The sequence below is a fragment of the Rhinoderma darwinii genome, chromosome 1, assembly GCF_050947455.1.
Source record: "Rhinoderma darwinii isolate aRhiDar2 chromosome 1, aRhiDar2.hap1, whole genome shotgun sequence".
Taxonomy (NCBI): domain Eukaryota; kingdom Metazoa; phylum Chordata; class Amphibia; order Anura; family Rhinodermatidae; genus Rhinoderma; species Rhinoderma darwinii.
Window position 1 is genome coordinate 652548836 of NC_134687.1, and position 26904 is coordinate 652575739.

General features: G+C 42.6%; 1 protein-coding gene and 1 pseudogene across 2 annotated transcripts in view; one reads left to right on the forward strand and one right to left on the reverse strand.

The window, feature by feature from the left end:
* Positions 1 to 26904, forward strand: part of LOC142700497 (uncharacterized) — a 330989-nt pseudogene that overhangs the window by 205281 nt on the left and 98804 nt on the right.
* The window catches only part of LOC142661124 (uncharacterized), a 161198-nt gene that overhangs the window by 96230 nt on the left and 38064 nt on the right, over positions 1 to 26904 (reverse strand). Inside the window, exons 5-7 of one of the 2 annotated variants that reach the window (XM_075838439.1) lie at positions 5068 to 5082; positions 4510 to 4722; positions 3970 to 4431 (exon numbers count right to left, since the gene is read on the reverse strand). In XM_075838439.1, the coding sequence (XP_075694554.1) occupies positions 3970 to 4431; positions 4510 to 4722; positions 5068 to 5082 (690 nt within the window). Of the gene's footprint in view, positions 1 to 3814; positions 4726 to 5067; positions 5083 to 7107; positions 7223 to 7388; positions 7487 to 26904 lie in introns of those variants that run through there. The other variant, XM_075838517.1, reaches the window with a different exon arrangement.

The following is a 26904-nucleotide window of genomic DNA, read 5'->3' on the forward strand; positions in this document are numbered from 1 at the left end:
AGGCTCCTCCACCTACCATTTATTCTGTCGTTGGTACCCACATGGACCACGACAGCTGGATCATCACCGGCCCCTCCCAGAAATTTGTCCACCCGTTCCACTACATGCCGAACCCTGGCACCAGGGAGACAGCAAATCATTCGGTTGAGGCGGTCTTGGCATCAAATTATTCTATCCGTCTTCCTGATTATAGAATCCCCTACAACTATCAATTGTCTTGCCTTACCTGCATTACCATCCCGCAGACTACTAGCTGGGCTGTTCTCCCGGCTGTTAGGGAGATCAGTATCCACTATGGTTTTGTTTTTTTATATAGTCCCAATAGGGGACTACTTGCTGATTGCTGGTATAACACACTGCAAAACTTTTGTATTGCCGTTCATTATGCTGGTCAGCTTTAGGGCGGATTTACACAAGCGTGTGCGTTTTGTGCACGCAAAAACCGCAGCGTTTTGCGTGCGCAAAAGGCACTTAACAGCTCTGTGTGTCATGTTCATTTGGTGCGAGCCATCATTAACGACACACCGTTTGGATGTTTGTAAACAGAAAAGCACGTGGTGCTTTTCTGTTTACATTCATTTTTTTACTGCTGTTGCGCGAATAACGCGCGTCCCACGGAAGTGCTTCCGTGTGGTGCGTGTGATTTTCACGCACCCATTGACTTCAATGAGTGCGTGATGCGCGAAAAACGGCGAAATATAGAAACTGTCAGAGTTTTACACAGCGGACTCACGCTGCGCAAAAATCATGGACAGTCTGCACTGCCCCATAGACTTGCATAGGTCCGTGCGACCCGCGGGTTGCGCGGACGCAAATCACGTTCGTGTAAATCCGCTCTTACACTAACCGGCTTTCATAGAAACTAACAGTCATGGAGGCCATTGTTAGGCCTCCTGTTGCCAAAGCAACAATGGGCAATCCACAATTGCATCGCGGAGGGGGGCGAAAGTGTTCTAACCACTTAATTACCATGGTCACTATTGATCCCGGCATCTAATGGGTTAAATAGCCAGAATCGGCGGTAGCTCCGATCATCACCGTTACAGCAGTGTCAGCTGTAGTGCACAGTAGTGACCAAAAGTTTTGAAACCGATACAAATTTTGGTTTTTACAAAGTTTGCAGCTTCAGTGTTTTTAGGTCTTTTAGTCGGATGTTTCTATGGTAACTGAAGTACAATTATAAGCATTTCATAAGTTTTCTTAACAAATATATCAAGTTTATGCAAAGACTCAATATTTACAGCGTTGACCCTTCTTTTTCAAGACTTGTGAAATTTGCCCTGGCTGATGACCCATTCTTGCCTAATCTGTGTTTTTGTTTGTCCGCCCGCTTTTTGAGGATTCAACACAGGTTCCTGAAGAGATTGAGATCTGGGGGAGTTTCCTGGCCATGGACCCAAAATTTAAATGTGTTGTTCAACGAGCCCCTTACAGATGTAGCCGTCTTTACCTTGACTTTTAACGCATTAAATAAACAGTGACTAGATCCCTTATCTTGACTTTCTCAATTACTTTTCAATGGCTTATTTGTGTGACATCACGCTGCAGCAAGTTACCAGAGTCAATTTAAAGTTGGCTACATCCGTAGTTATCACTTTTGCCTTGTAACACGGTGCTCCATCATGCTGAAAAACACATTGTACATCACCAAATTGCTCCTGGTTGGTTGGGAGAAGTTGCTCTTGGAGGACATTTCGATGCCATTCTTTATTTATGGAAGAGTTCTTAGGCAAAATTGTAAGTGAGCCCACTCCCCTGGATGAAAAGCAATGCCACACGAGTGGTCTCAGACAATCATTCTTCCAGATGTCCCAGTCTAAAGGGGGCTTCATCAGATAAAATAACTTTATCCTCTGCCGTCCAGACCCTCTACTTCCTGCAGAATGTCAGTCTGTCCTTGATGTTTTTCTTGGAGTGAAGTGGCTTCTTTGCTGCTCTTCTGGACACCAGACAAGCTTCCAAAAGCCTTCGCCTCACTGTGTGTGCAGATGCACTGACTCCTGCCTGCTGCCATTCCTGAGCAAGCTCTGCACTGGAGTTAAACCGATCCCTTACCTCTATCATGTGTGGTCCAGCTGATTCTGACCACATCGTGTTTTATATAATGGACATCTTTTTCCATTGGTTCTGTGCAGTACAGCGGTGGGGACGCCGCTATACAATGTACCTACTCCACGCGGTATGTAACTTGTAATGTGTAATGGTGGGTGCTGATTTGTTTTTGATTGGAATATGGGGATAACACATGTGACTCTGTAATTACGTACTTAGCATTTTTGATCTTTTTAAACATTGCATATGGCACTTTGCACTTTATCTATTATACTTTTTTGGTATATTACACGCAGATATTTTATTGTATGTTGGATTTTTGTACAACTAATCACATATGATGCTCTGGTTCCTTATATACACTCTGTAAACACTGTTTTTGTATTGCTTGAAAAAGCTCTCATTGAGAGAGTGAAACGTCGCTGTCTGAAGTTCTGCGGATTAAAACCCTTTTTTTTTTTTTACATGAGTGCTGCTTCCCTACTATCCTTTCCTACATTACATGGGGAGAAAGTTGCTCCGTTGAAGCCCTGCACCAACCGCAAGGTTTTTAATTGGTTACAGTGCTGCTCCTTACAAGTTGCTTTTTTATATCTATCTATATATAAAAATAATGGTATAACTGGTACTAAGGGGGCTGCTCAGGGTTGAAGCTGGTAAGGTTGCAGGCCAGGCCCCTACAAGAGGGTTCGGTGGAGCATGTGTGTCACAGCCTTTGTGCAAATCTTTTGCGCTGTGCTAGATACCCAAAGAGGAGATAGAAGCAACAGTAGTATGTAGCAGGTTGCATGGAGTGAAGGAGAGGCCTGTGATGACTTATTGCTCCTGGAACGTGTGGGGTGGGGTAGGGGGGTGGACACAGGGCACTGAGAGGTTCTCACTGCAAATCACTGAAGGCAGCAGCCCGCTGGTTGCCGCTCCAATATCTGCGCGCTGCCTGTCACCAGACCGGAAAGATAGGATGGACCCTGGGTGGCCCGGGTTGAGCCTCTCTAAGTTACTAGCGGGGAACTTTATACTTCAATTTATTGACAGTGATACTTCTCTGCTCTCACCTAAATGCATGTGCGATCATCCTGAACTGACAGGCTGATCGCACGTGTAAATAACGAACTTAAAACAAAGGAGCAGCGCAAGCGCAGAAGTGGGGCCGGAAGTGGAGTATAGTTTCGGTATGGATGAGCTCAGTCTTCTGCCTGCCAATGTCGCGCGCCACTATTGACGAGGGCGGCGTGATGGAGGGGACAGGATTTTCTTCACCTGGGCATGGCTTTCTTAAACTGGAGAAAAAGGCAGAAGGGCTGAAGAGTTTATATTAGTGTCTTATTTTGCATTCAGCCACATATTAAAAGCCTTTCATAGTAAACTGGCCCTTTTATGCAAATTGTCACAATAAAAACCGAAGCAGCAAACTTTGTGAAAGCCAAAATTTGTGTCATTCTCAAAACTTTTGCCAAGGACTGTGCAGCTGACACCCACTGGTGATGGTACAGACTCCCTGTCATACATGTACAGCAGTTTGTGGAAATGATTTTCCAACATTGCTACGCGGCAGATATCGGGAAAGGTTAAAGGACATTTAAATTAATCTCACAAAGTGACATCAGATTTTAAAACAATGGGGCGGTGTTCAAAAGTCCATCATTGGCTGCGTCGCCAAGGGGTTATGGTCTGTGAATAACCTGATGAGTTAAAAATAGTTTTTTGCTCTTATAGCTTTTCCCACATTTCAAACAAGAATATATATTTTTTTATTCTCTGATGAGTTTAACATTTTTATTTCCATGAGAACATTTTCCATATATAGAACATCAAAATGACTTCTGTGAGTTCTCATGTCTAACAAGATGTCATTTTCGTACAAAGTAGTTCATTCTGAACATGAATACAGCTTCTCTCCTGTGTGACTACTCTCATGTGTAACAAGATTTGATTTATATTTAAAACATTTCCCACATTCTGAACATGAATATGGCTTCTCTCCTGTGTGACTTCTCTCATGTAGGACAAGATTTGATTTTTGTGTATAACATTTCCCACATTCTGAACAGGAATACAGCTTCTCTCCGGTGTGACTTCTCTGATGTCTAACAAGACTTGATTTATATGGAAAGCATTTCCCACATTCTGAACATGAATACGGCTTCTCTCTTGTGTGAATCCTCTCATGTATAACAAGACTTGATTTATATGGAAAGCATTTCCCACATTCTGAACATGAATACGGCTTCTCTCCTGTGTGAATCCTCTCATGTATAACAAGATGTGATTTATATGGAAAGCATTTCCCACATTCTGAACATGAATACGGCTTCTCTCCTGTGTGACTTCTCTCATGTGTAACAAGATTTGATTTATATTTAAAACTTTTCCCACATTCTGAACATGAATATGGCTTCTCCCCTGTGTGAATTCTTCTGTGCTTAAAAAGACCTGCGCTTTTTGTGACCTGTTTACCACATTGAAATCCTTTACCCCCTTTCTGAGCTGTACTTGTGATAACAATCTGGGATTGGTCAGTCGAAGGTTCCTCATGATTAGGGGAAATATATAACAGATCTTTACTGTGAAGTCCTGGATGTACATTATTGGTAATCAGGTGTTCTCCTGAAGACTGCTGCTTGATATCTTCATCTTCTACTTCATAATTGATCGAGTTCTCATTGGCATCTTCTGTTCGGGTAAAAAATGGATTTTGTGATTTTTATATTTTTCAAAACACAAAGTAGACACATTTATGACCTATTCGGGGGCATGCATTTTATTATTATTTTTTTATAGTCAATCAGAAGTGGATCCAGCAGGAAGGAAAGGTTTGAGCCATTCCCTTCAAAACCACCACTGGCTTTGGCTTAAAAAGCTGCACCAAATACTGCCACTAAAACTGAATGCCTAATTCCAGCCTTATTTATCTTTAAAAAAAACAGTTTAAATTAACTTTTCATTAAAAACTTGTGTTAATTTTCAAAAATTTTCAGTTCTATCCTTGCAAAGTCTGCATGAAGTCACTGCCACTAGGTGACTCATTTTCTATAATTTGTTGTCCCCCCCTCGGTTGTCCTGCAAATTCAGTCTCTGGTTACAGAGAAGAGTAGACAGACAGAAGAAAATGGAGATACCTCTCTCTGGTAAAGCTCCCTGTACTCATAGCCTGACTGAACTCTCTCATGTAATCCTTGCAGTAGCTGCTTGCATCTCTCTCTGCTTTGTTAAAAAAAATTCCCAAAGTCACAACATTTCTGACTCCCATGTGCACTTTGCCCTAGATGTTTAACGTTTGCTGCAAGTATTTCTCAATAATAACTAAACAGTTGCATGTACAGGGTTCTCACGTCACGCTAAAAATTAGACTTTTTGCAGAGAATCACAGGAAATCCTGGCATTATGTCGTGACTTCACAAAAATCACGGCAAAATTGTACAGTTTTGCTTTTATTTGCAAAAATTTTCAAAGCTCTAAAATGCGGGTACGTTGGGGGACTGAGAAGCATGACTATTTTGAACTTTTTGATAAAAACATAGGTGTGCTTTAAAATCTATCAATGATAAAGTCCAGGATTCTGGCCTACACCCAGCCACCACTTTTATTACATAAACATTAACTTGAAAAAACAAAAATATTTTAAAAAAAACATAACTTTGTCTGACAATCTCACCTGTCCTCTGCCAACACATTTGACCCTTTAACACCAATTGGGAATCACTTTATTACAAGAACCTAATATTGTCATTGACAATCTCATCTCAGCCACAGATAATGCGTCATGACACAAAGCACACATCTCCGGCTGAATTCATGGACATGACAATGAGGTCTGTTCTAAGGGGAAAGAGGGTCCTATCAAGTACTTATTAGTACTTGACATACTTGACATAGGTGGACATAGTGAAGGCCTCTGAGTGCAGGTGATCATCACTGAAACATCTTTGTATGTAAAATAATTCTATGTGAAATATGAGCTTCCTAATAATCATGGATCTGGAAGATTAGATTACCCCCAAATAGAAAAAAAAAAAAAATCCCCTTGTGACTTGTGTGCAGAATTGTAATGGGGACCTTGTGTGTTTTCTTATAGTTCCTCAATTCTTGTCCCAGCCTCATATTAAATATAGATCTATAATGAGGATCTTTCTTCTCAGATGTTATTATTAGGGGATTTGTAATGGTTGAACCAAATAAATTAAAAAATATAATATGTTGAACCCTTTCCCGCAAAATGTAAGTGATTGGCGGTATGTAGTTCCTCCACAATGTACTGACATTTATAGTAAATTCATACGCGGCAGATTTGTTACAGAAACTTCTGCAGATGAGCCTCATGTGAATAGAAAAGTTTCTGTGCATGAATTTCTTCAAGCCTCATACAGATGAATGGAAAGAGTTGAAGAAATTTCTACAACAAATTTGCTGCGTGTCAATTCTTAAATTGTACAAAATGCCATGAATTTAATGTGTATTTTACAAGCGTTTCATCTGGAGGTTTTTTTAATTTTTTTATTCCTACATTTGTAACATATTTTTTTCTGCCGTCTTTCATGTTCTAGAGAAGCATGCCGCGTTTTGATAAAAATGCCACGGAAGCAAAACACGCACCAAAAGGACAGAAGAAAAAACACAAATAAAAAACAGCCATTGTGTGAAGTGCATTTTATATTTTACTATAAACTGTCATGTAACACCTGCCTGAAAAAAAAAAAAAAGGCAGGAAAAATGCCACTACAAACGGACACTGTGGGTGGTTTCACATACAGTACAAGTCTAGACATGTCAGAGAGCCACCCATCAGCATTGATCTCGGTGCTCAAGTGGTTAAACTGAGTTTTCTCAGATCTCGGTGGTTTGCGCAGAAGGTGCCCCCAAAAATCTAACACTAATCCTAGTGCATGACCGGAACCATAGAACACTTTGTAGAGAACTTCAATGTGCAGTCACAGCTCCCTCAGCTAATGCACTATGTATAACACATTGTCTGAAGTGTTACTGTAATGTAGAACTAAGGAGGAACCTCACCTTACCAAACCTCCCAATTCACTTTCTACATTCATTATTACTTACCTGTGGTAACCCCTCCTGGAATTTCCTCCTCCACTTCACTCTTACACGGGTGATTGCCCCTCAACTGCTCTTCTTCTGCTTCATCTTCCACTTTATTATTAGTCAGATCTTCCCCCTGATTTCACATATGTAAAAATTCAGTACAATACAGCAGAGAGTGCAAAGAATCTAACAGATCAACATAAGAAACCACCAAAATCTATGACCACATCTATGACCGCAGGACCAAAAATCTCCACACCCCCCTATATAGATCTGGTATAGGGCTCAGCTTCATCTACCTGATGATTCTGTGGGACATTGTGATTTTCCTCTGGACAGTCCTGGGAATACAGAGGACTGGGACATCTTTTTGGTGGATTTCTCCTACTGGATCCATCTGTAGGAAACACACAGTGACTGAATACATGACTACGGTATATCGGTCTATATATCAGACACTTCTCTCTACACTTCTATGTTTACTGATCAGAGCCGAGATTACAATGTTGTGCTTCTCACCACCTGCGCCATGGTCCCAGCGCTTTGTAAGCTACAGACTTATTGTGGCCTACCAGAGTGAATGGTGGGGAACCAACGTCTTTCTGCTCCACCATAGTGTTCAATTGCATTTGTCTCCTAAGGTTGTGAATACGGGTGAAATCGGCAGGATGCAGGGGTCCTTTTTTTATAAGAGCCCCGTGCCAACGAAAAGAGTACAAGGTCGTTGCCCTGGAACAATACCCACTGCTTATAAGGGAATTCAAAACATCATGAGACGGAACCCTCGGTCAGACAAAGTACCTGTAGTAAGGAAAACAACTACTCTAAGTTTCCTCTCTACAAGGGATGGAGAACCACTGAGGTGTTGGAGGAAGCTCTACGGTAATATAACCTCGTTTCCTTTCCCTGGTGCTGTTACGGCTAATGGGGAAAAGAATAATGTTTATGATTACATTTTCTGTGAGACCATGACAGCACTAGGGTTATCACGATAATAGAATTTGGACTTCGATTACGATACTTTGTGTAGTATTGCGATTTTCGATACCAAAACGATACTTTGCCAACAGTAATAAAAAAAAAAATAAGTTCTTCTATATTCTGATGTGAGGAGCGAGGTGTGATGAATTTTGAACGTGCCTCACATTAATAGTAATTAACCCCATCATGTTTCTCAGTCATAATGGGTTAATGTGTAAAGTACATGATGGGGTTTTTAATGTGAGGCACACGGAGGTCAAATTCATCATACCTCGTGCCTCACATTAATATGTGAAAGAACGAAGTTTATATTTTATTGTTTTACAGCGTACACATCATAAATGATGCAAAAAACTTTGTTGTGCAGGTTATTACGGCCGCGCCAATACAGAATGTGTATATTTTATGTATTGAGACTTATTTTAATGTTTACTGTAAAAAAGTTCTATGTGTATTTTTTTTTATTTTTAAAGAGGCTCTGTCACCAGTTTATAACGGCCCTATCTTCTACCTAATCCAATAGGCGCTTTAATGTAGATAAGTAATGGGTTGTTTTTTCTAAAAAAAAGTTTCTTTTTGACAAAGTTATGAGCATTTTAAGTGTTATGAAAATTTGTTCTTAATGCCCAAATGGGCGTTTTTTTACTCTTGACCAAGTTGGCGCAGTAAAGAGAAGTGTATGACGCGGACCAATGAGCGTCATACACTTCTCTTCGTTCATGTCCAGCTTAATCCACCAGGCTGGAGGCGATGTCCGGTCATTCTCTCGTCGCTTGTGTAAAGGAACTACGGGAGTGACTGGCGACAGCGCCTCTTTAACATTACTTTATGTTTTTACTTTTTTATTTTTAAACTTTAATGTACTGGCATATATCTAAATGCCAGTACATTAACCGGTGTACGGATAGTATACAGTCAGTTGTTAGGACATACCTCAGTATGACCTAACAACAGGAAATATGGTAAGACAGCCTTGGGGTCCTTCAATGGACCCTGGGCTTTCTGCCCATATATGGTGTCTACCTCAATCGCGTCACAGGAATTCCCTGTGATGCGATCCAAGGGGCATCCCCCCATCTCATTTTCCCCTTGAATGCGGAGGTCAACTTTGATCGCAGCATTCAGGGGAATAAGGGCGGAGATCAGGTTTCTCTATTTTCCGCCGTTAGAGCAGGGCTGCGGCTGTGTAATACAGCCATTGCCCCGCTCCTGACAATAAGTGCGCACGTGGTCAGCATGAGGTGATGCGGCCGGCGTAGCACTCATGAGCGGCGGTTCAGGCACTAAAGACAGAACATGGGGGTCTTTTGCAGTGCTTCCGCCATGTTCATCTTCAGTGCCGCCGCTCATTAATGCAGTGCTGGTCGCATCACATCACGCTGACGGCGCACACTTATGTCAAAAATATTTTAATATCTTTATATGTGTGAACCTAAAAGTGCTTAATATCTACTACTATGGATAGTTGTAACTGGAGCTCATAGAACTGCTGAAACAACAGCCTACAGGGGGATGGCTATTCTATTATCAGTCTTCTGGTTTATGACTTTGCATTCAGCTGTTACAAAGGTGGACGTGACAAAAATTGATGACATTGTATTTCTTATGGCTAAAGATGCATACTAGAGATGAGCTTGGGATTCTGTATGTTACCATACGTAGAACGTATATGTGCAAGTTGAGGTTACCACCTACTCTCATTTTCCTATAAAGATGGATCCGCCCCCTATGGCAGAGACTGTTTTTGAACACGGCGCTTCGTGTCATGGTCTCTCTCCGGCCGGCCTCTCTCAGATCCACCACTGAGAGAGCATTCATTAATTTGGAACTCATAGACAAATGCAGATAATGTCCAAAGTTAACGGACAAAGTAAATTAGGCAGCAACATTACTTGGGGGCTATTTGTCCGGGATCCCATCACAGATCCAAGGAGACAATCAGAGGTGGATGACGGCTGAGGAAACAACGGGGAATTGCACACAATACTGGTGAGTAAGAAATGTTATTCTTACTGTGCACGTCCCTGTTTTAGCTGCCATCCAGGTATTGCCTCTTTTGACTAATTGCGAACCATGAACACCATTTGTCTATGAGTTGTTGTATGTGTTATAGGAATAGGTGTGTGAGTAGACACGAATCTGTGAGTGTATCTGTGAGAGGCTGAGATAAAGGAGCGTTTGTTTTCTGAACCCAAGACATACAGAAACAACCAAATACCGAGATAACACTAAACGGTTTGTCCGAAGTGTTCCCTCTGGCCCCTGGGTTTAGTCTGTATTAGGATCAGGTTGCAAATTGATCCTTGTAGAAGTGACGGGTACCCATCCCCACCCAAGTGATTGTTTGGACTTTCGCGCATCCAGACTGTGACCTATAGGAGGCGCACCTGGCCGGAAGTAAGAGTACGTATGTGGGCTAATCCTCGGATGATCAATATGAATGAGTTGCTGATTGTTAAGTAAAACCTCTGCAACTAGAAAGTTTATATAATATCCTGGTGCCCCTAAGACAGTTAAAAATCACACCCATCCCTTTAAATACAACATAAAGTAGGCTAAAGTATATTATACTAAGAGACTTGTGCTTGTTGACAATAGTTATTTGGCTGCTGTTCAGGATTAAACAGATCAGATATACGTGGTTGCCCTGCTGATCAGCAGAAGTGCATAGGGAACCCCCATGACAGACTAAAAGATATAGCAGAGTGCATAGGGTAACCGCCATGACAGACTAAATATAGGACAAAGGGTTAAGTAGGCTAGGATTAAAATAGACTGAAGAGTTAATGCGGATGTGGCCAGGGTTGTCTTGACCCTGATAACTTGCTGCAGCGTAACATCACGCAGCAAAAGCCATTGAAAAAGCCAAGATAAGGGTGGCTACATTAGTAAGTCTGAGATTTAGCAGAGGGGCATGGGGAAATCTGGATCAAAGTATGCCCAAGGTAAAGGGCTGGCCAGCCGGGAATTAGAGCATAACACCCAAGGTACAGGGTGGGGAAAAACAGCAGCAGATATAGTTAGAAAACTATGCGGGAAAAGGTTTAGTTTAGGACCTAGAGAAAATAACGTAGAAAGCGAGAATGTCCAAGCAGGGGAGTCCTCAGTAAGGCTGGGTTCACACAACCTATTTTCAGGCATAAACGAGGCGTATTATGCCTCGTTTTATGCCTGAAAATAGGGCTACAATACGTCGGCAAACATCTGCCCATTCATGTGCTCTCAGTTGGCCACTGGGGGCGCATGGCAAGGTGAGCTCATTCCATCTTTTCACATGTTGTGGTGCTGTATGGTGGTGTCTGTTGCTGTAGTGCTGCACTTGTGGGGGGAAGTGGCCCAGAGCCAAGGAGGCTTGGCACGGTCTGAAGGCATGGGTGCTTTTGGGCCCCTGGGTTGCTCCCTCTGCAGGAGCGGTGCTGCGGTGGCGGTAGCCGTCATGCGGTGCTGCAACCGCTAGAGTAGGGACCCACTTTAAAGAGGTCGCCGTGAAGTGTCAAGTGGGCTTATACAGTTTGATCAAAATGTTTACAAAGAACCTCATGTTCATGTTTCTAAATTATGCCTAGCGGCTCAGATCAACGTATATACTGTGGATTGTGCGGTCCATGTCTAGTTTCTCACAATGCTGATTCATTTGAATGGGTTTGCCGACGTATTGTGCAGACGACCTGTAATTTACGCGTCGTCGTTTGACAGCTGTCAAACGACGACGTGTAAATGGACTGCCTCGGCAAAGAAGTGCAGGGCACTTCTTTGCCACGTAATTTGAGCTGTTCTTCATTGAACTCAATGAAGCACAGCTCAAGATTTACGAGCGTCTCAGACGGCTCGCAAAATGCAAGGAGGAGCATTTACGTATGAAACGAGGCAGCTGTTAACAGTCTGTCTTTTCACACGAAAATGCCTCTCATCGTGTGAACATACCCTTATACTAGATGGGATGGTTTCTTGATAGATGATGGGCCTTGGATTAATAGACAGAGTTACAGAGAACAGATAGAAGTGATTGAATGTAACTCTTCACTTCCTAAAAAGGAAACATTGGGTGAAATGTTCAGGGATGCTTGATAGAGAGATAGTTAGGATTAGGAATTGGCTAACAGCAGGTATTATAAGTGACTGGTAACAGCAGGTATTGTGAGTGACTGGTAACAGAAGGTATTGTGAGTGACTGGTAACAGAAGGTATTGTGAGTGACTGGTAACACCCGGTATTGTGAGTGACTGGTAACACCCGGTATTGTGAGTGACTGGTAACACCCGGTATTGTGAGTGACTGGTAACACCCGGTATTGTGAGTGACTGGTAACACCCGGTATTGTGAGTGACTGGTAACACCCGTTATTGTGAGTGACTGGTAACACCCGTTATTGTGAGTGACTGGTAACACCCGTTATTGTGAGTGACTGGTAACACCCGGTATTATGAGTGACTGGTAACACCCGGTATTATGAGTGACTGGTAACACCCGGTATTATGAGTGACTGGTAACACCCGGTATTGTGAGTGACTGGTAACATCCGGTATTGTGAGTGACTGGTAACATCCGGTATTGTGAGTGACTGGTAACATCCGGTATTGTGAGTGACTGGTAACACCCGGTATTGTGAGTGACTGGTAACAGCAGGTATAGTGAGCGACTGGTGTGTGTGCTGAACTATTATAAAGGGAAATGGTTTATTTGAAAATCGCATAAGTGATTTGACAAGAAAGATTTTTATATGTCATTGTTACATTTTAGTTTACGATTATTTGATATTAACTAGGTTCGATTGGTATATGCTGACATATAGTGCACAATATGTTTAATCATTTGTGTTAATAGATTAATTTATATAATATTGACATATAATAATTAACCCCTTAATGACCAGGCCATTTTGCGCGTTAATGACCAAGGATTATTTTTTTGTTTTTTCACGGTCGCATTCCAAGAGTCGTAACTTTTTTTTTTATTTCGTCGACATAGCCATATAAGGGCTTGTTTTTTGCGGGACGAGTTGTATTTTGCAATTGCACCATTTTTGGATGCATATAATATATTGATTAACTTTTATGAACTATATTTTAGGAGAGAGTTGAAAATAAGCAGATATTCCAGCATTGATTTTCACGTTATAAATTTACGCCGTTTACTATGCAGCGTAAATAACATGTTAACTTTATTCTATGGGTCGGCACGATTACGGGGATATCAAATATGTATAGGTTTTATATGTTTTCCTACGTTTGCACAATAAAAACCCTTTTAGAAAAAAATTACTTGTTTTTGCATCGCCGCATTCCAAGAGACGTAATTTTTCCGTCAATGTGGCCTTGATTTTTGCGGGCCAATGTGTAGTTTTCATTAGTACTATTTTGGGGTACATAGGACTTATAGATTCGAAACCCAAAAAACTATGGAGGAATCAGTTTTTTTCTAATTTCAGCTCACAAAGAATTTTTTACAGTTTCCCAGTACATTATATGGTACTTTAAATTGTGCCAATAGAAACTACAACTCATGCCGCAAAAAATAAATCACCACCCTATTGACGGAAAAATGTAAAAAAAAGATATGGCTCTACGAATACGGGTAGTGAAAAATGTAAATGAAAAAGCAAAAAAAAAAGAATTTATTTTTAACCCCTTTAAAGTAATGTGCACAGGGTCTAAAAAGGCAACAAATGGTAAATGTGCACTATGGAGCAAATGAACAATGTGCCCATCTGCCATTAACAGTGTCGTTAAGTGCCACCTTGGTGCCCATTTTCCACTTATTTCCCCTTTAGTGTCCTTATGGTCAGTTCCCCCTTGATGCATATTTGCCATTTACTGCCCCTTTAGCACCCTCTGTCACAGAAGAACAATAAATGGTAAATGCGCATCGAAGGGGCACTGAATCCTCTGCCCATTTGCCATTTTTAGACCCCCATCAGTGCCCCTATACAACCAAAGCCCACAGTCTGACTGACCTGCTGGGCTTCTTACAGTGCACTGTGCCCGCTGACACTGCTGGAGCGCAGCCCTGCGGAAATAGCCAGGGAAGGAACACATGGTAAGATAGTCTCCTCCCTGTCTTGCGCCCTGAGTGATGTCATCACGCCTGATCATCACTCAGGATGTAAGACGAGGAGGGAGAGCAGCGCAGGGAAGCCAGTAGTGGGGTCAGTGAGTGACACCTGACCCGCTGGCGCCCCGAGCAGCAGCCATAGAGCGGGAGAAATTACCCAGCTGGCGCCACCCCTTACAGCATGGCGCCCGGTGCGACCGCACGTGTCGCACGTAGTTAAGGCCGGCCATGCTGATGGACAGATTGAAGATGCTGATGATATGCTAAATTTTGTGTGTGCTGCACTCTATGGGGATTGTACTGAGAGGAAGACCTCACACCTCAGGAAATATTGAGGGCAGTCCTGTCCTCCTCCTGGGCACAGGGTAAACAGACGTTGGACGCATTTCTGTGTCCCCTGTGACTGTTAAAATTGTTTGCAAACAGCCCCAAACCCCAGTTGAAGCAGCGCCCTCCGAGCCTCCCACAGTTGCAAAGTATTGAGATCCAGATAATACAGTATTTGGAAGCAGGGTTACTGAAGAAATGTGTATGTCATTATAAACGCCCCTCTCCCAAAGAATGCTAAACAACTTTGTACCTTCCAGGGTCTCATAGGGTACTGTAAAGAAAGGGTGTCCTCCGCTTCTGCCCTTATGTAACCCCTATACGATGCAATAGGGCAGTAACCCTTCACTTTAACGGTCTGAGGCATGCTGTGGTTTCGGTCATACCCACCGTCTTATATCTGTGTAGTAGCAGCAGCTGCTCTACTCAAAGACAAGGCAACAGACAGTGCTAAGATTAGCTTCTAGTTCTCATGGTGCCCCATGCGGTTAGTGAGATTCTTAATCAAACACACACTAAGCACATGTCTACTAAGTGTAAGACCAGTCTCATCACCGTATCTAACATAACCATACAGAGATGTACAGTGTTGAACCCTGCTACATTGCTTCCGCAGGGTCCAACAGAGGAGGAAGAGAAGGATACATGATCGGGGAGACTTACGAGGGAATGGGATAAGTCGCAGGAAGCAGCAGACTGTGATTTGATTCCCCAGTACCCAGGTCACCAACATAATTGTCCCGAATTAATGACAATGGAGATGAAAACAAAAAAAACAAAAAAATGTAACAGAGGATACAATATCTAATCCAGATTTTGTGTTTTTTTTGTAGATAGTTCCAGGTACCACCATGAAGGATGCTACAAGACTGGGTATACTGTTACTACCGAAACAGAGGTAATAGAGTAAGAACCACTCCAACCCTCCATTTCAGCACAGGATGTGGAGTTGAAGGTACTCGCTGAGGTGTGTAGACTGTCTGAAGGTAAAACCGCAAATATATATACTGACTCTAGATATAATTTTGGTATTGCACATGATTATGGCCTAATCTGGAGGAGCAGGGATTTTGCTGGATCCACGGGTAAACCCATAATGTTGAGAGAGTGAAAGAACTGTTTGAGGCTGAGACACTGCCAGAGCAGGTAGGTATGCTCAAAGTGCAAGCTCTTACTAAAGTGCAAGCTACCCCTGAAGCGAGGGGAAATAGACTTGGAGACGAGGCTGCGAAAGCTGCGGCTCTCACGTCCCTCAAAGAGGAGGACGTAGTATTCCTGACCAGCATAGTATCTGGTCCCATAGACATGACAATATTAAGTAGACTACAAGTCAAGCCACAAAAGAAGAAAAAGGACAGTGGCAGACAAAAGGTGCCAGTGAAAGGGAGGATGGAATATGGAAGGTGGGTAAAAGGATGTGCCTACCCAGAGTCCTCTTCCCCATGGTAACCCAACTAATGCAAAGACCAACGCATGTGTCAAGAGAAGGAATGTGTGCAATGGTGACCAAATGGTGGGTAGCCCCAGGTTTCAGCAGTGCTGCTGCCAGATTTGTCCAGAGGTGCATGATATGTGCTTGCCATAACATAGGAAAAACTGTGCGGGTTGCAAAAAGGCATATGGTAAAGGCAGACTACCCATATCAGTGATTGCAGATTGACTCAGTTACCAAAGGTGGGACAGTATGAACATGTACCTGTCTGTGTAGATCTGTTCTCCGGATGGCCTTGGGCGTGGCCAGTAACAAGGGCCACAGCAAAAGTTACTGCTAAAAGATTGCTCTCAGAAGTGGTATGTAGATATGGGGTCCCTGAGACAATAGAGAGTGATAGAGCAACTCACTTTACTGGAGAAGAACTCCAAGAAATCTTGCAGGTCCTGGACACAGAGCAGCTTTTCACACCCCGTATCCCCAGAGCAGTGGGGAGGTAGCAAGGTTGAATGGGACTTTGAAGTTAAAAATCCAGAAGGTCATGGCTGAAACCCATAAACCCTGGACTGAGTGCCTGCCCATTGCACTCTGACTTTACCAGTTATTTAGGAGTTCTGTAAAAACAGCTCACGCAGATGTATAAATAGGTTTATGATTCCATTCCAGATCCTAAGTGAAAGGGGAGTATTGTTTACAGCCAGGGGACTGGGCGTGTTTAAAGAGACACCGTAAAACACTAGAGCTGCGCTGTGACAGGCCGTACCAAGTCCAACTCACAACTTCCACATCCGTTAACCCCTTCCCGCTCCTTGACGTACTATTACGTCATGGCAGCTGTATCGTTCGCGCTCCATGCCGTAATAGTACGTCACGGGAGTAACGGCCGTTTTGGCCGTCCTCCCGACACATACAGGAGCTGTGACGCTGCTGTCTTGTTCAGCAGCTGTCACAGCTCCTACAGCGGGGACCGATCGCTGTGTCCCCGCTGATTAACCCCTTAAAAGCCGCGTTCTATAGAGATCGCGGCTTTTTAGGGGTTAAGCTGCCATCGCCGGCCTGCTACGCGATAGCGGCCGGCGATGGTGACTATGGCAACCGGACACCAAACAATGGCGTCCGGCTATGCCATAGACGGAAGCCTAGTGGGTCCTGACAACGTCAGGACCCACTATGCTTGCTGTCAGTGAGTAGCTGACAGTTCTAATACACTGCACTACGCATGTAGTGCAGTGTATTAGAATAGCGATCAGAGCCTCCTGTCCTCATGTCCCCTAGTGGGACAAAGTAATAAAGTTAAAAAAAAGTTAAAAAAAGATGTGTAAAAATAAGAAAATAAAAGATTTAAAAGTATTAAAAGTAAAAATACCCCTTTTTCCCTTATCAGTCCTTTATTATTAATAAAAATATATAAACAAACAAATAAACTATACATAATTGGTATCGCCGCGTCCGTAACGGCCTGAACTACAAAATTATTTCATTATTTATCCCGCACGGTGAACGCCGTAAAATAAAATAATAATAAACCGTACCACAATCACAATTCTTTGGTCACTTCACCTCCCAAAAAATGGAATAAAAAGAGATCAAAAAGTCGCATCTACCTAAAAATGGTCCTGATCGAAACTACAGTTCATTACGCAAAAAATAAGTCCTCGCACGGCTTTATTGATGGAAAAATAAAAACGTTCTGGCTCTTAGAATAAGGTAACACAAAAAGTGAATGATTGTTTACAAAACGTATTTTATTGTGCAAACGCCATAAGACATAAAAAAAAACTATAAACATCTGGTATCGCCGTAATCGTATCGCCCCGCAGAATAAAGTGAATATGTCATTTATAGCGCACGGTGAACGCTGTAGAAAAAAAAGAATAAAAAAACAATAGTAGAATTGCTGTTTTTTAGTCACCACGCCACCTAAAAATAGAATAAAAACTGATCAAAAAGTCGCATGCACCCCAAGAAAACTACAATGGATTCCTCAAGGGGTCTAGTTTCCAAATTGGGGTCACTTTTGGGGGGTTCCCAATGTTTTGGCACCACCAGACCTCTTCAATCCGGACATGGTGCCTAATAAAAAAGAGGCCTCAAAATCCACTAGGTGCTCCTTTGCTTCGGAGGCCGGTGCTTCAGTCCATTACCGCACTAGGGCCACATGTGGGATATTTCTCAAAACTGCAGAATCTGGGCAATACGTATTAATTTGTGTTTCTCTGATAAATCCTTTTGTGTTATAAAAAAAATGGTATAAAGAGGATTTTCTGACAAAAAAAATATGTAAATTTCACCTCTACTTTGCTCTAAATTTCTGTGAAACACCTAAAGGGTTCATAAACTTTCTAAATGCTGTTGTGAATACTTTGAGGGGTCTAATTTCTAAAATGGGGTGTTTGATAGGGGTTTCTAATATATGGACCTTCAGAACTGAACTGAAACCTAAAAAAAAATAAAAATGAGGCAATACTTCGCTTCTAACATTATACTGATAATGAGCCGTGCCCACCCCGAGATGACCCCAGTTTTGACCGTTTGTATAAACGGAGACCCCTATTAGACCGTTCCAGTGCCCGGTTTTCCCAAGCATACACCCCCGAGAAGTGTATTTCTATTGATGAGTCCCTGGTACATTTTAAAGGGAGGGTTCAATTCCGAGAGTACCTGCCGGGTAAGAGGGCAAGGTATGGCGTGAAGATGTATAAGCTGTGCGAGAGTGCATCAGGGTATACCTACAGGTTTAGGATATATGAAGGAAAGGCCACCCCCAAAACAAACTGCATCCTTGACTACAATAGGTACATGGGAGGGATGGACTTGTAAGATCAAATCCTGAAGCCCTACAGCGCCATGCGGTGTGGTATAAGAAGCTGGCCGGGCACATCATACAGATGGCTTTGTACAATGCGTACGTGCTGCATCGATGTGCAGGCCAGACGGGAACTTTCCTGGAATTTCAAGAGGTGATTATCAAGAACCTAATCTTTAGGGACCAAGAAGGGGGGGCACCCAGTACTTCTGGAAGCGGGGCCACACGCATCGTACCAGGGCGGCAACACTTTCCAGGAGAAGTTCCCCAAACTGGCAAGAAGGGAAATAGTCAATAGAGGTGCAAAGTCTGCTATAAGAGGGCGATAAGGGATGACACAATATATCAATGTGACACGTGTCCCGAATAACCAGAGCTCTGTATGAAAGAGTGTTTTAAAATTTATCATACATCCCTTGGTTTATAATTTACCCCAATTTTACTTACCCTGATGCACTCCGCACAGCTTATCCCCCCTCGTCTTTCCCCTCTGAGCCCTGCTGTGTGCCCAGGCAGCTGATAACAGCCACATGTAGGGTATTGCCATACCCGGGAGAACCCACATTACAGTTTATGGGGTGTAGGTCTCCGGTCAAAATGCTCACTACACCTCTAGATGAATGCCTTAAGGGTGTAGTTTTTAAAACGGGGTCACTTCTTGCGGGTTTCAACTGTACTGGTACCTCAGGGGCTTCTGCATACATGACTTCGCACTAGAAAATCCCCAGTAGGCCAAATGGTGGTCCTTTCCTTCTGAGCCCTCCCATGGGCCCAAACGGCAGTTTATCACCACAAATGGGGTATTGCCGCTCTCAGGACAAATTGGGCAACAAAATGGAGTATTTTATTTCTTGTGAAAATAAGAATTTTTGAGTTAAAATGACATATTATTGGAAAAAATATATTTTTTTTTAATTCCCAGCCCAATTCAAATAAGTTCTGTGAAGAAACTATGTGGTCTAAATGGTCACATTACCCATAAATGATTTCCTTGAGGGGTGTAGTTTCCAAAATGGGGTCACTTCTGGTGGGTTTCCATTGCTTTGATACCTCTGGGGCTCTGCAAATGCGACATGGCACCCGAAAACCAAACCAGCAAAATCTGTACTCCAAAGAACACACAGCGCTCCTTCCCTTCTGAGGCCTCCCATGGGCCCAAACGGCAGTTTATTGCCACAAATGGGGTATTGCTGCACTCAGGAGAAATTGGGCAACAAAATTGAGCATTTTGTTCCCTGTGAAAATAAGAAATTTTGATGACATTTTTTCCAATAAGATGTAATTTTTTATTTTTTTAATGTCACAGCCCAATTGAAATAGGTGCTGTGAAAAAACTGTGTGCTCAAAATGCTAACAACAACCATAAATGAATTCCTTGAGGGGTGTAGTTTCCAAAATGGGGTCGCTTTTGGTGGGTTTCCATTGCTTTGATACCCCTGAGGCTCTGCAAATGCGACATGGCACCCGAAAACCAATCCAGCAAAATCTGGACTCCAACAAACATATAGCGCTCCTTTCCTTCTGCGCCCTCCCATGGGCCCAAACGGCAGTTTATCACCACAAATGGGGTATTGCCACACTAAGGACAAATTGGGCAACCAAATGGGGTATTTTGTTCCCTGTGAAAATAAGAAATTTTGATCACAAATGACATTTTATTGGAAAAATGACATTTTTTTCATTTCACAGCCCAATTCAAATACGTGCTGTGAAAAAACTGTGCGGTCAAAATGGTAACAACAACCATAAATGAATTCCTCGAGGGGTGTAGTTTCCAAAATGGGGTCACTATTGGGGGATTCCTACTGTTTTGGCACCTCAACACCTCTTCAAACCTGGCATGCTGCCTAAAATATATTGTAATAAAAAAGAGGACTCAAAATGCACTAGGTGCTTCTTTGCTTCTAGGGCTTGTGTTTTAGTCCACGAGCGCAGTAGAGCCACATGTGGGACATTTCTGAAAACTGCAGAATCTGGACAATACATATTTAGTAGTGTTTCTCTGGTAAAACCTTCTGTGTTACAGAAAAAAAAATGAATAAAATTGAAATTCAGCAAGAAAAAATGAAATTTGCAAATTTCACCTCCACTTTGCTTTAATTCCTGTGAAATGCCTGAAGGGTTAAAAAACTTTCTAAATGCTGTTTTGAATACTTTGAGGGGTCTAGTTTTTAAAATGGGGTGTTTTATGGGGGTTTCTAATACATAGGCCCCACAAAGCCACTTCAGAACTCAAGAGGTACCTTAAAAAAAAGGCATTTGAAATTTTCTTAAAAATATGAGAAATTGCTGTTTATGTTCTAAGCCTTGTAACGTCCAAGAAAAATAAAAGAATGTTCAAAAAACGATGCCAATCTAAAGTAGATATATGGGAAATGTGAACTAGTAACTATTTTGGGTGGTATAACCGTCTGTTTTACAAGCAGATGCATTTAAATTCAGAAAAATGCAATTTTTTCAAAATTTTCTCTAAATTTTGAAATTTTTCACCAATAAACACTGAATATATCGACCAAATTTTACCACGAACATGAAGCCCAATGTGTCACGAGAAAACAATCTCAGAATCGCTTGGATAGGTTTAAGCATTCCGACGTTATTACCACATAAAGTGAAATATGTCAGATTTGAAAAATGGGCTCTGAGCCTTAAGGCCAAAACTAGGCTGCGTCCTTAAGGGGTTAAATTGGAAGGAAAGACAACTTGGATACACGACAGTCACTGCTGAAAGGTCCTCAATCACGATGCTGAACTGTGGGTCTCGTCAAGCTTCAGCTGACCATCATCTTCTCTGTCATCACTACTTTACCTATTGTCTAAATGATGAGCTAGAAGTAGAGTTTAACCCCTTAATGACCAGCCTATTTTAAACCTTAATGACCAAGCCATTTTTTACGTTTTTCCATCGTCGCATTCCAAAGCTATAACCTTTTTATTTTTTCGTCGACATAGCTGTATAAGGTCTTGTTTTTTGCTGGACAAGTTGTATTTTTAAATAGCACCATTTTGAGGTACATATTATTTATTGATTAACTTTTATTAACTTTTTTTTGGTGGGGGGGGGGAATAGAAAAAAACCTGAAATTTCGCCACACTTTTTCGCGTCTTAAATCTACGCCGTTTACCGCGTGATATAAATAACATAATAACTTTATTCAGCGGGTTGTTACGATTGCAACGATACCAAATTTGTATAGTTTTTGTATGTTTTACTACTTTTACACAGTAAAAACGTTTTTTTTTCAAAATTATTTGTTTTTGTGTCTCCATACTTGAAGAGCCAAAACAATCTATTTTAAACCACTTTATGAGCGATTTTTAGCTTTATGCTAATGAGTTTCTTAATGCCCAAGTGGGCGTGTGTTTTACTTTAGACCAAGTGGGCGTTGTACAGAGGAGTGTATGACGCTGACCAATCAGCGTCATACACTTCTCTCCATTCATTTACACTGCACTAGCGATATAGTTATATCGTTATGTGCAGCTACATACACAAACACTAACATTACTGCAGTGTCCTGATAATGAATATACATCACTACCAGCCAGGACGTGATGTTTATTCAGAATCCTGACACTTGCTCACTCACCCATCCTTTTCCCGTCCCTCCAACTCTTTTCTCCTTCTGGAGATCTTGTTCTGTTTACCTGGTTTTGCTCTTTTTCTCTTTTTGGCCCTCTGCGGCCTCCGTCTCTGCTCCGTTGCCATAACTACAGGGAACTCTTTCGTGCCGTTCGCTAACAGCTTGATTTATCCCTCCACTGCCTGCGCTTCTCCTGCGGACTCAACCAGGACACACGTAGATATTACAGAGTTATTTTAACTGTTTAGTGTTTTTCCTGCTGTCTTTTAAATGTGCTCCTCTGCTTTTTTGTTTTCACAGCGCACAATGTAATATTGTGTATCCCGTTTTATTTTGACTTCACATTGTTCTGACATTTTACATGCATCAACAGAATGATGCAGTGTTAATTGCAGGATCACTTAGTGATGTTGTTTGTTGTTGTTTTTTGGCTGGATTGCGCGTCCTGCATTTAACATCTGTTTATATGACATCACTGACAGCTCTCTCCATGAGCTGTGCTTTCGCGGTTTTTTCAGGCTGCTGTGGATTTTTTAATCATGTTTGGCTTATTACTTAAGATGTCTCTTTGCACTGTTTGTTCTTCCTTGGCCTGACGAAAACACATGTCCTGTGTTGAAACGCGTTGCCTATATTTAATAAATCAAGGAATTTACCATTGCTAACCGTTTACTTACTAGTAGCGCTCCCCTGTATATCCATACATTTTTTTCCAATTCTACGAAGCTTGTAAAACACAGGATTCACTTGCAGCAGAATCTCGAAGGGTCCGAGGAACCTGGGGGCAAATTTGCAAGATGGCACCCTAGGCCGGATATTCTTGGAAGACAGTCGGACCTTAGTACCTGGAAGAAACTGGGGAGGTTCTCATCTTCTAGTGTCTGCCTTTATCTTCATGCGGTCGACCACCAACAGAATAGAAGATCGGGTCCGCTGCTATATCTGCAGAAAGTCCCTGAAGGTAGAGTCAACTGCAGGCACCCTGGACATAGTGGAAACGGGAAGAGGTATGGTGGATGTTGGCCGTAGACAATGAAGAACGGGCTGGAGGTGGTGGACTCACTAGTATGGTTGTTATAAGAGAACTCAGCCCAAAGAAGCAGCTGCACCCAGTCATGATGCTGCCTGGAGATAAAGTGCCGCAGCTAGTTCTCCATAATCTGATTGACCCTCTTGACTTGACCATCGTACTGGAGATGGTAGGCCTAGGTTAAGTCAAACTTTACCCAGAGGAGACCGCAGAGTGCACTCCAGATCTTTGAGGTGAACTGGACCCCTCGATCCGAGACAATATGCAGAGGCAAGCCGTGCAGACGGAAGATGTGTTGGACGAAGAGACCGGCCAGTCGGGAAGCAGAAGGCAGACCAGTCAGTGGAACAAATTGAGCCATCTTGGAAAAATCGATCTACCACCACCCAGACCACACTATATCCATCAGAAAAACGGCAGATCTGTGACAAAGTCCATTGCAATATGTCGCCACTGGGCATCAGGCACAGGCAGTGGTTGGAGCAGGCCAGCTGGTCTGGAGAGGGCAACTTTATTTGATGCACACACCGTACAGGAGGACATTATTAATCTGTGACGTCTTTAGGCAACGTGGGCCACCAGAACTGACGGGCAATTAGGTCTCGGGTCTTACGGGCACCCGCGTGACCTGCCAGCTTGCAACTGTGTCCCCATCGAAGGATTCTTCCTCTGTCTGCCAGACTTACAAAGGTCCTTCCCGGAGGAATGTCTCTAACTAGCAGAGGGTTGACGGAGATGATGCAAGAAGGGTCAATGATATTCCGTGGGGACCCCATAGTGTCCTCGGTCTCAAACGACCTAGACAAGGCATCGGCCCTCACATTCTTGTCGGCTGGTTGGTAGTGGAGTTCAAACTGGAACCGATCGCAGAACAGTGACCACCTGGCTTGACGAGGGTTCAGCCGTTGGGCCGTCTGGAGATAGGTGAGGTTCTTGTGGTCCGTGAAGACCAGGATTGGAAGAGCTGCGCCTTCTAGTAGATGTCTCCACTCCTGCAGAGCCAGCTTGATGGAAAGTAACTCACTATCCTCAATCGAGTAGTTGCGCCCTGCGGGAGAAAAAAAGCTTAGAGTAGTAGCCACATACCTTTGGAACCTCTCTGGAACAGAAGTGCGCCAGCACCAACAAAGGAGGCGTCCACCTCCAATGAAAACTGTAGGGACACATCGGGACGATGAAGGATTGAGGCTGACGTGAAGGCCTTCTTAAAGCTCCTGAACTGCGGGAGACAGTGTCCATACCAGGAAGTGAGTGCTGGCGTCTCTCAGTAGGGAGATGCCGCCGGGAACTCACTCGTCCATGGCCGCGGCCGTCAGAGGGTAAGTCAGGACGATAGACGTTACAGTTACCATATGTAGAATGTATATGTATGCAATTATGAGGGGAACGCCTACTCTCACTTCCTTATAAAGATGCATTTACCCCTCCCAGGGGTAGAGACTGTTTTGAAGACCGACGCTGCGTATCATGGTCTCTCTCCGGCTGGCCTCTCTCAGATCCACCAGTGATGGAGCATTAATTAATATGGAACTCATAGACAAATGCAGATAATGTCCAAAGTTAAGGGACAAAGTAAATTCTGCAGCGACAACTTTTATTGGCAACAGTATCTGTGTCTTTGTGCTCCTGCTTCCCCTCCCCTCTTTAACCCCTTCAGGACTGAGCCTGTTTTGGCCTTCAGGACGAAGCCGATTTTTCAAATCGGACATGTGTCACTTTATGTGGTAATAACTCCGGAATGCTTTTGCCTATCCAAGTGATTCTGAGATTGTTTTCTTGTGACATATTGTACTTTATGTTAGGGAAAAAATGTGGTCGATAAATTCAATATTTATTTGTAAAAAACACCAAGATTTAGAGAAAATTAGCAAAAATTTGCATTTTTCTAAATTTTTCTAAATTTCAATTTAGATTTTTTACTTGTAAAACAGATAGTAATACCACGCAAAATACTTACTATTTTATATTTCCCATATGTCTACTTTATGTTTGCATCGTTTTTTGAACATTCTTTTATTTTTCTAGGACGTCACAAGGCTTAGAACTTTAGCAGCAATTTCTCATATTTTTCAAGAAAATTTCAAAAGCCTATTTTTTCAGGGACCAGTTCAGTTCTGAAGTGGCTTTGAGGGCCCTATATAGTAGAAAGTCCCCATAAATCACCCCATTTTGAAAACTGCACCCCTCAAAGTATTCAAAACAGCATTCAGAAAGTGTTTAACCCTTTAGGCGTTTCACAGGAATTAAAGCAAAGTAGAGGTGAAATTTGCAAATTTCATTTTTTTTTTCGAAAATTCATTTGTAATACATTTTTTCTGTACCACAGAAGGTTTTACCCAAGAAATGCAACTCAATATTTATTGCCCAGATTCTGCAGTTTTTAGAAATATCCCACATGTGGTCCTAGTACGGTAATGGACTGAAACACCGGCCACAGAAGCAAAGGAGCAACTAGTGGATTTTGGGGCCTCCTTTTTTTAGAATATATTTTAGGCACCATGTCAGGTTTGAATAGGTCTTGTGGTACCAAAACAGTAAAGACCCCCCAAAAGTGACCCCATTTTGGAAACTATACCCCTCAAAGAATTTATCTATGGGTATAGTTAGCATTTTGTCAATAGAAGGAAAGCCTGCAGGCAGACAGAACCCTTTTTCCTGACCACCCAAATTGTAAATAAAAATATTTAAATTTTTTAATTTTATTAAGCTATGTATAGCAAAGAACAGACCACATATATGAGTTTAAAATTGTCACTGCCAGAAGCCGAAGTTAGAGTGAATCGCTGGAGGAACACAGCAAGGTATTGAATCGACCAGGAATAAATGCCGACTGAAACACAGTAAGTCAGCCTTCAAACAACAGGCAACGCGTAGCTGAGTAACGGCAGTAAATTCGGCTAAGGCAGGAATTAAAACAAATAGAGCCCCCCCGACATGTTTCGCTAACTAGTAGCGTCCTCAGGGGTACACGGGGCTAATGGCGGCGCGGCGAGAAAACTACTCCTCTTATGGGAGTGTAGGATGACGTGGGTAGGGGGTGGGTGTGAAGACAGACCGCCAATAGAGCGGAGCAATACACAACGGCCATCAAGAGGAAGAATCCAACCAATAGATGACAGCGTATCAGGGAACCAATAACAGATAGCGGGCCGCGCAGGCGCACAACCGGAACCGCGGAGATAGTCCAAAAACGGCGCGTCTGCGCAGTAAGGCAAACAAAGAACCCAAGTCCAAGTTTACTCCCCCTTTTTCCCAGTATGGGCATATCGATGTCTTTGTAAAAATGGTCTCTAAAGACCTTAAGAAGTTGAGAGGTGATAGTTCTATGTCCTTTGGTAATCTTAACAGTGATGAAAGGCTGGCACTGGATGATCTATGTGGCAATGCAGATTTGGTGCTCAAACCCTCAGACAAAGGAGGTAATATTGTAATTATGGACCGTGTGGACTACACTGATATGGTCCATAGGTTATTAGACGATCACGCAACTTATGTCACTCTAAGAGGCAACCCTACCATTAGTTACCTGTCGGAATTGTATGATCTGCTTACTGATGCTAAGAGTAATGACCTTATCACCTTGGACGAATTTAAGAATCTATAT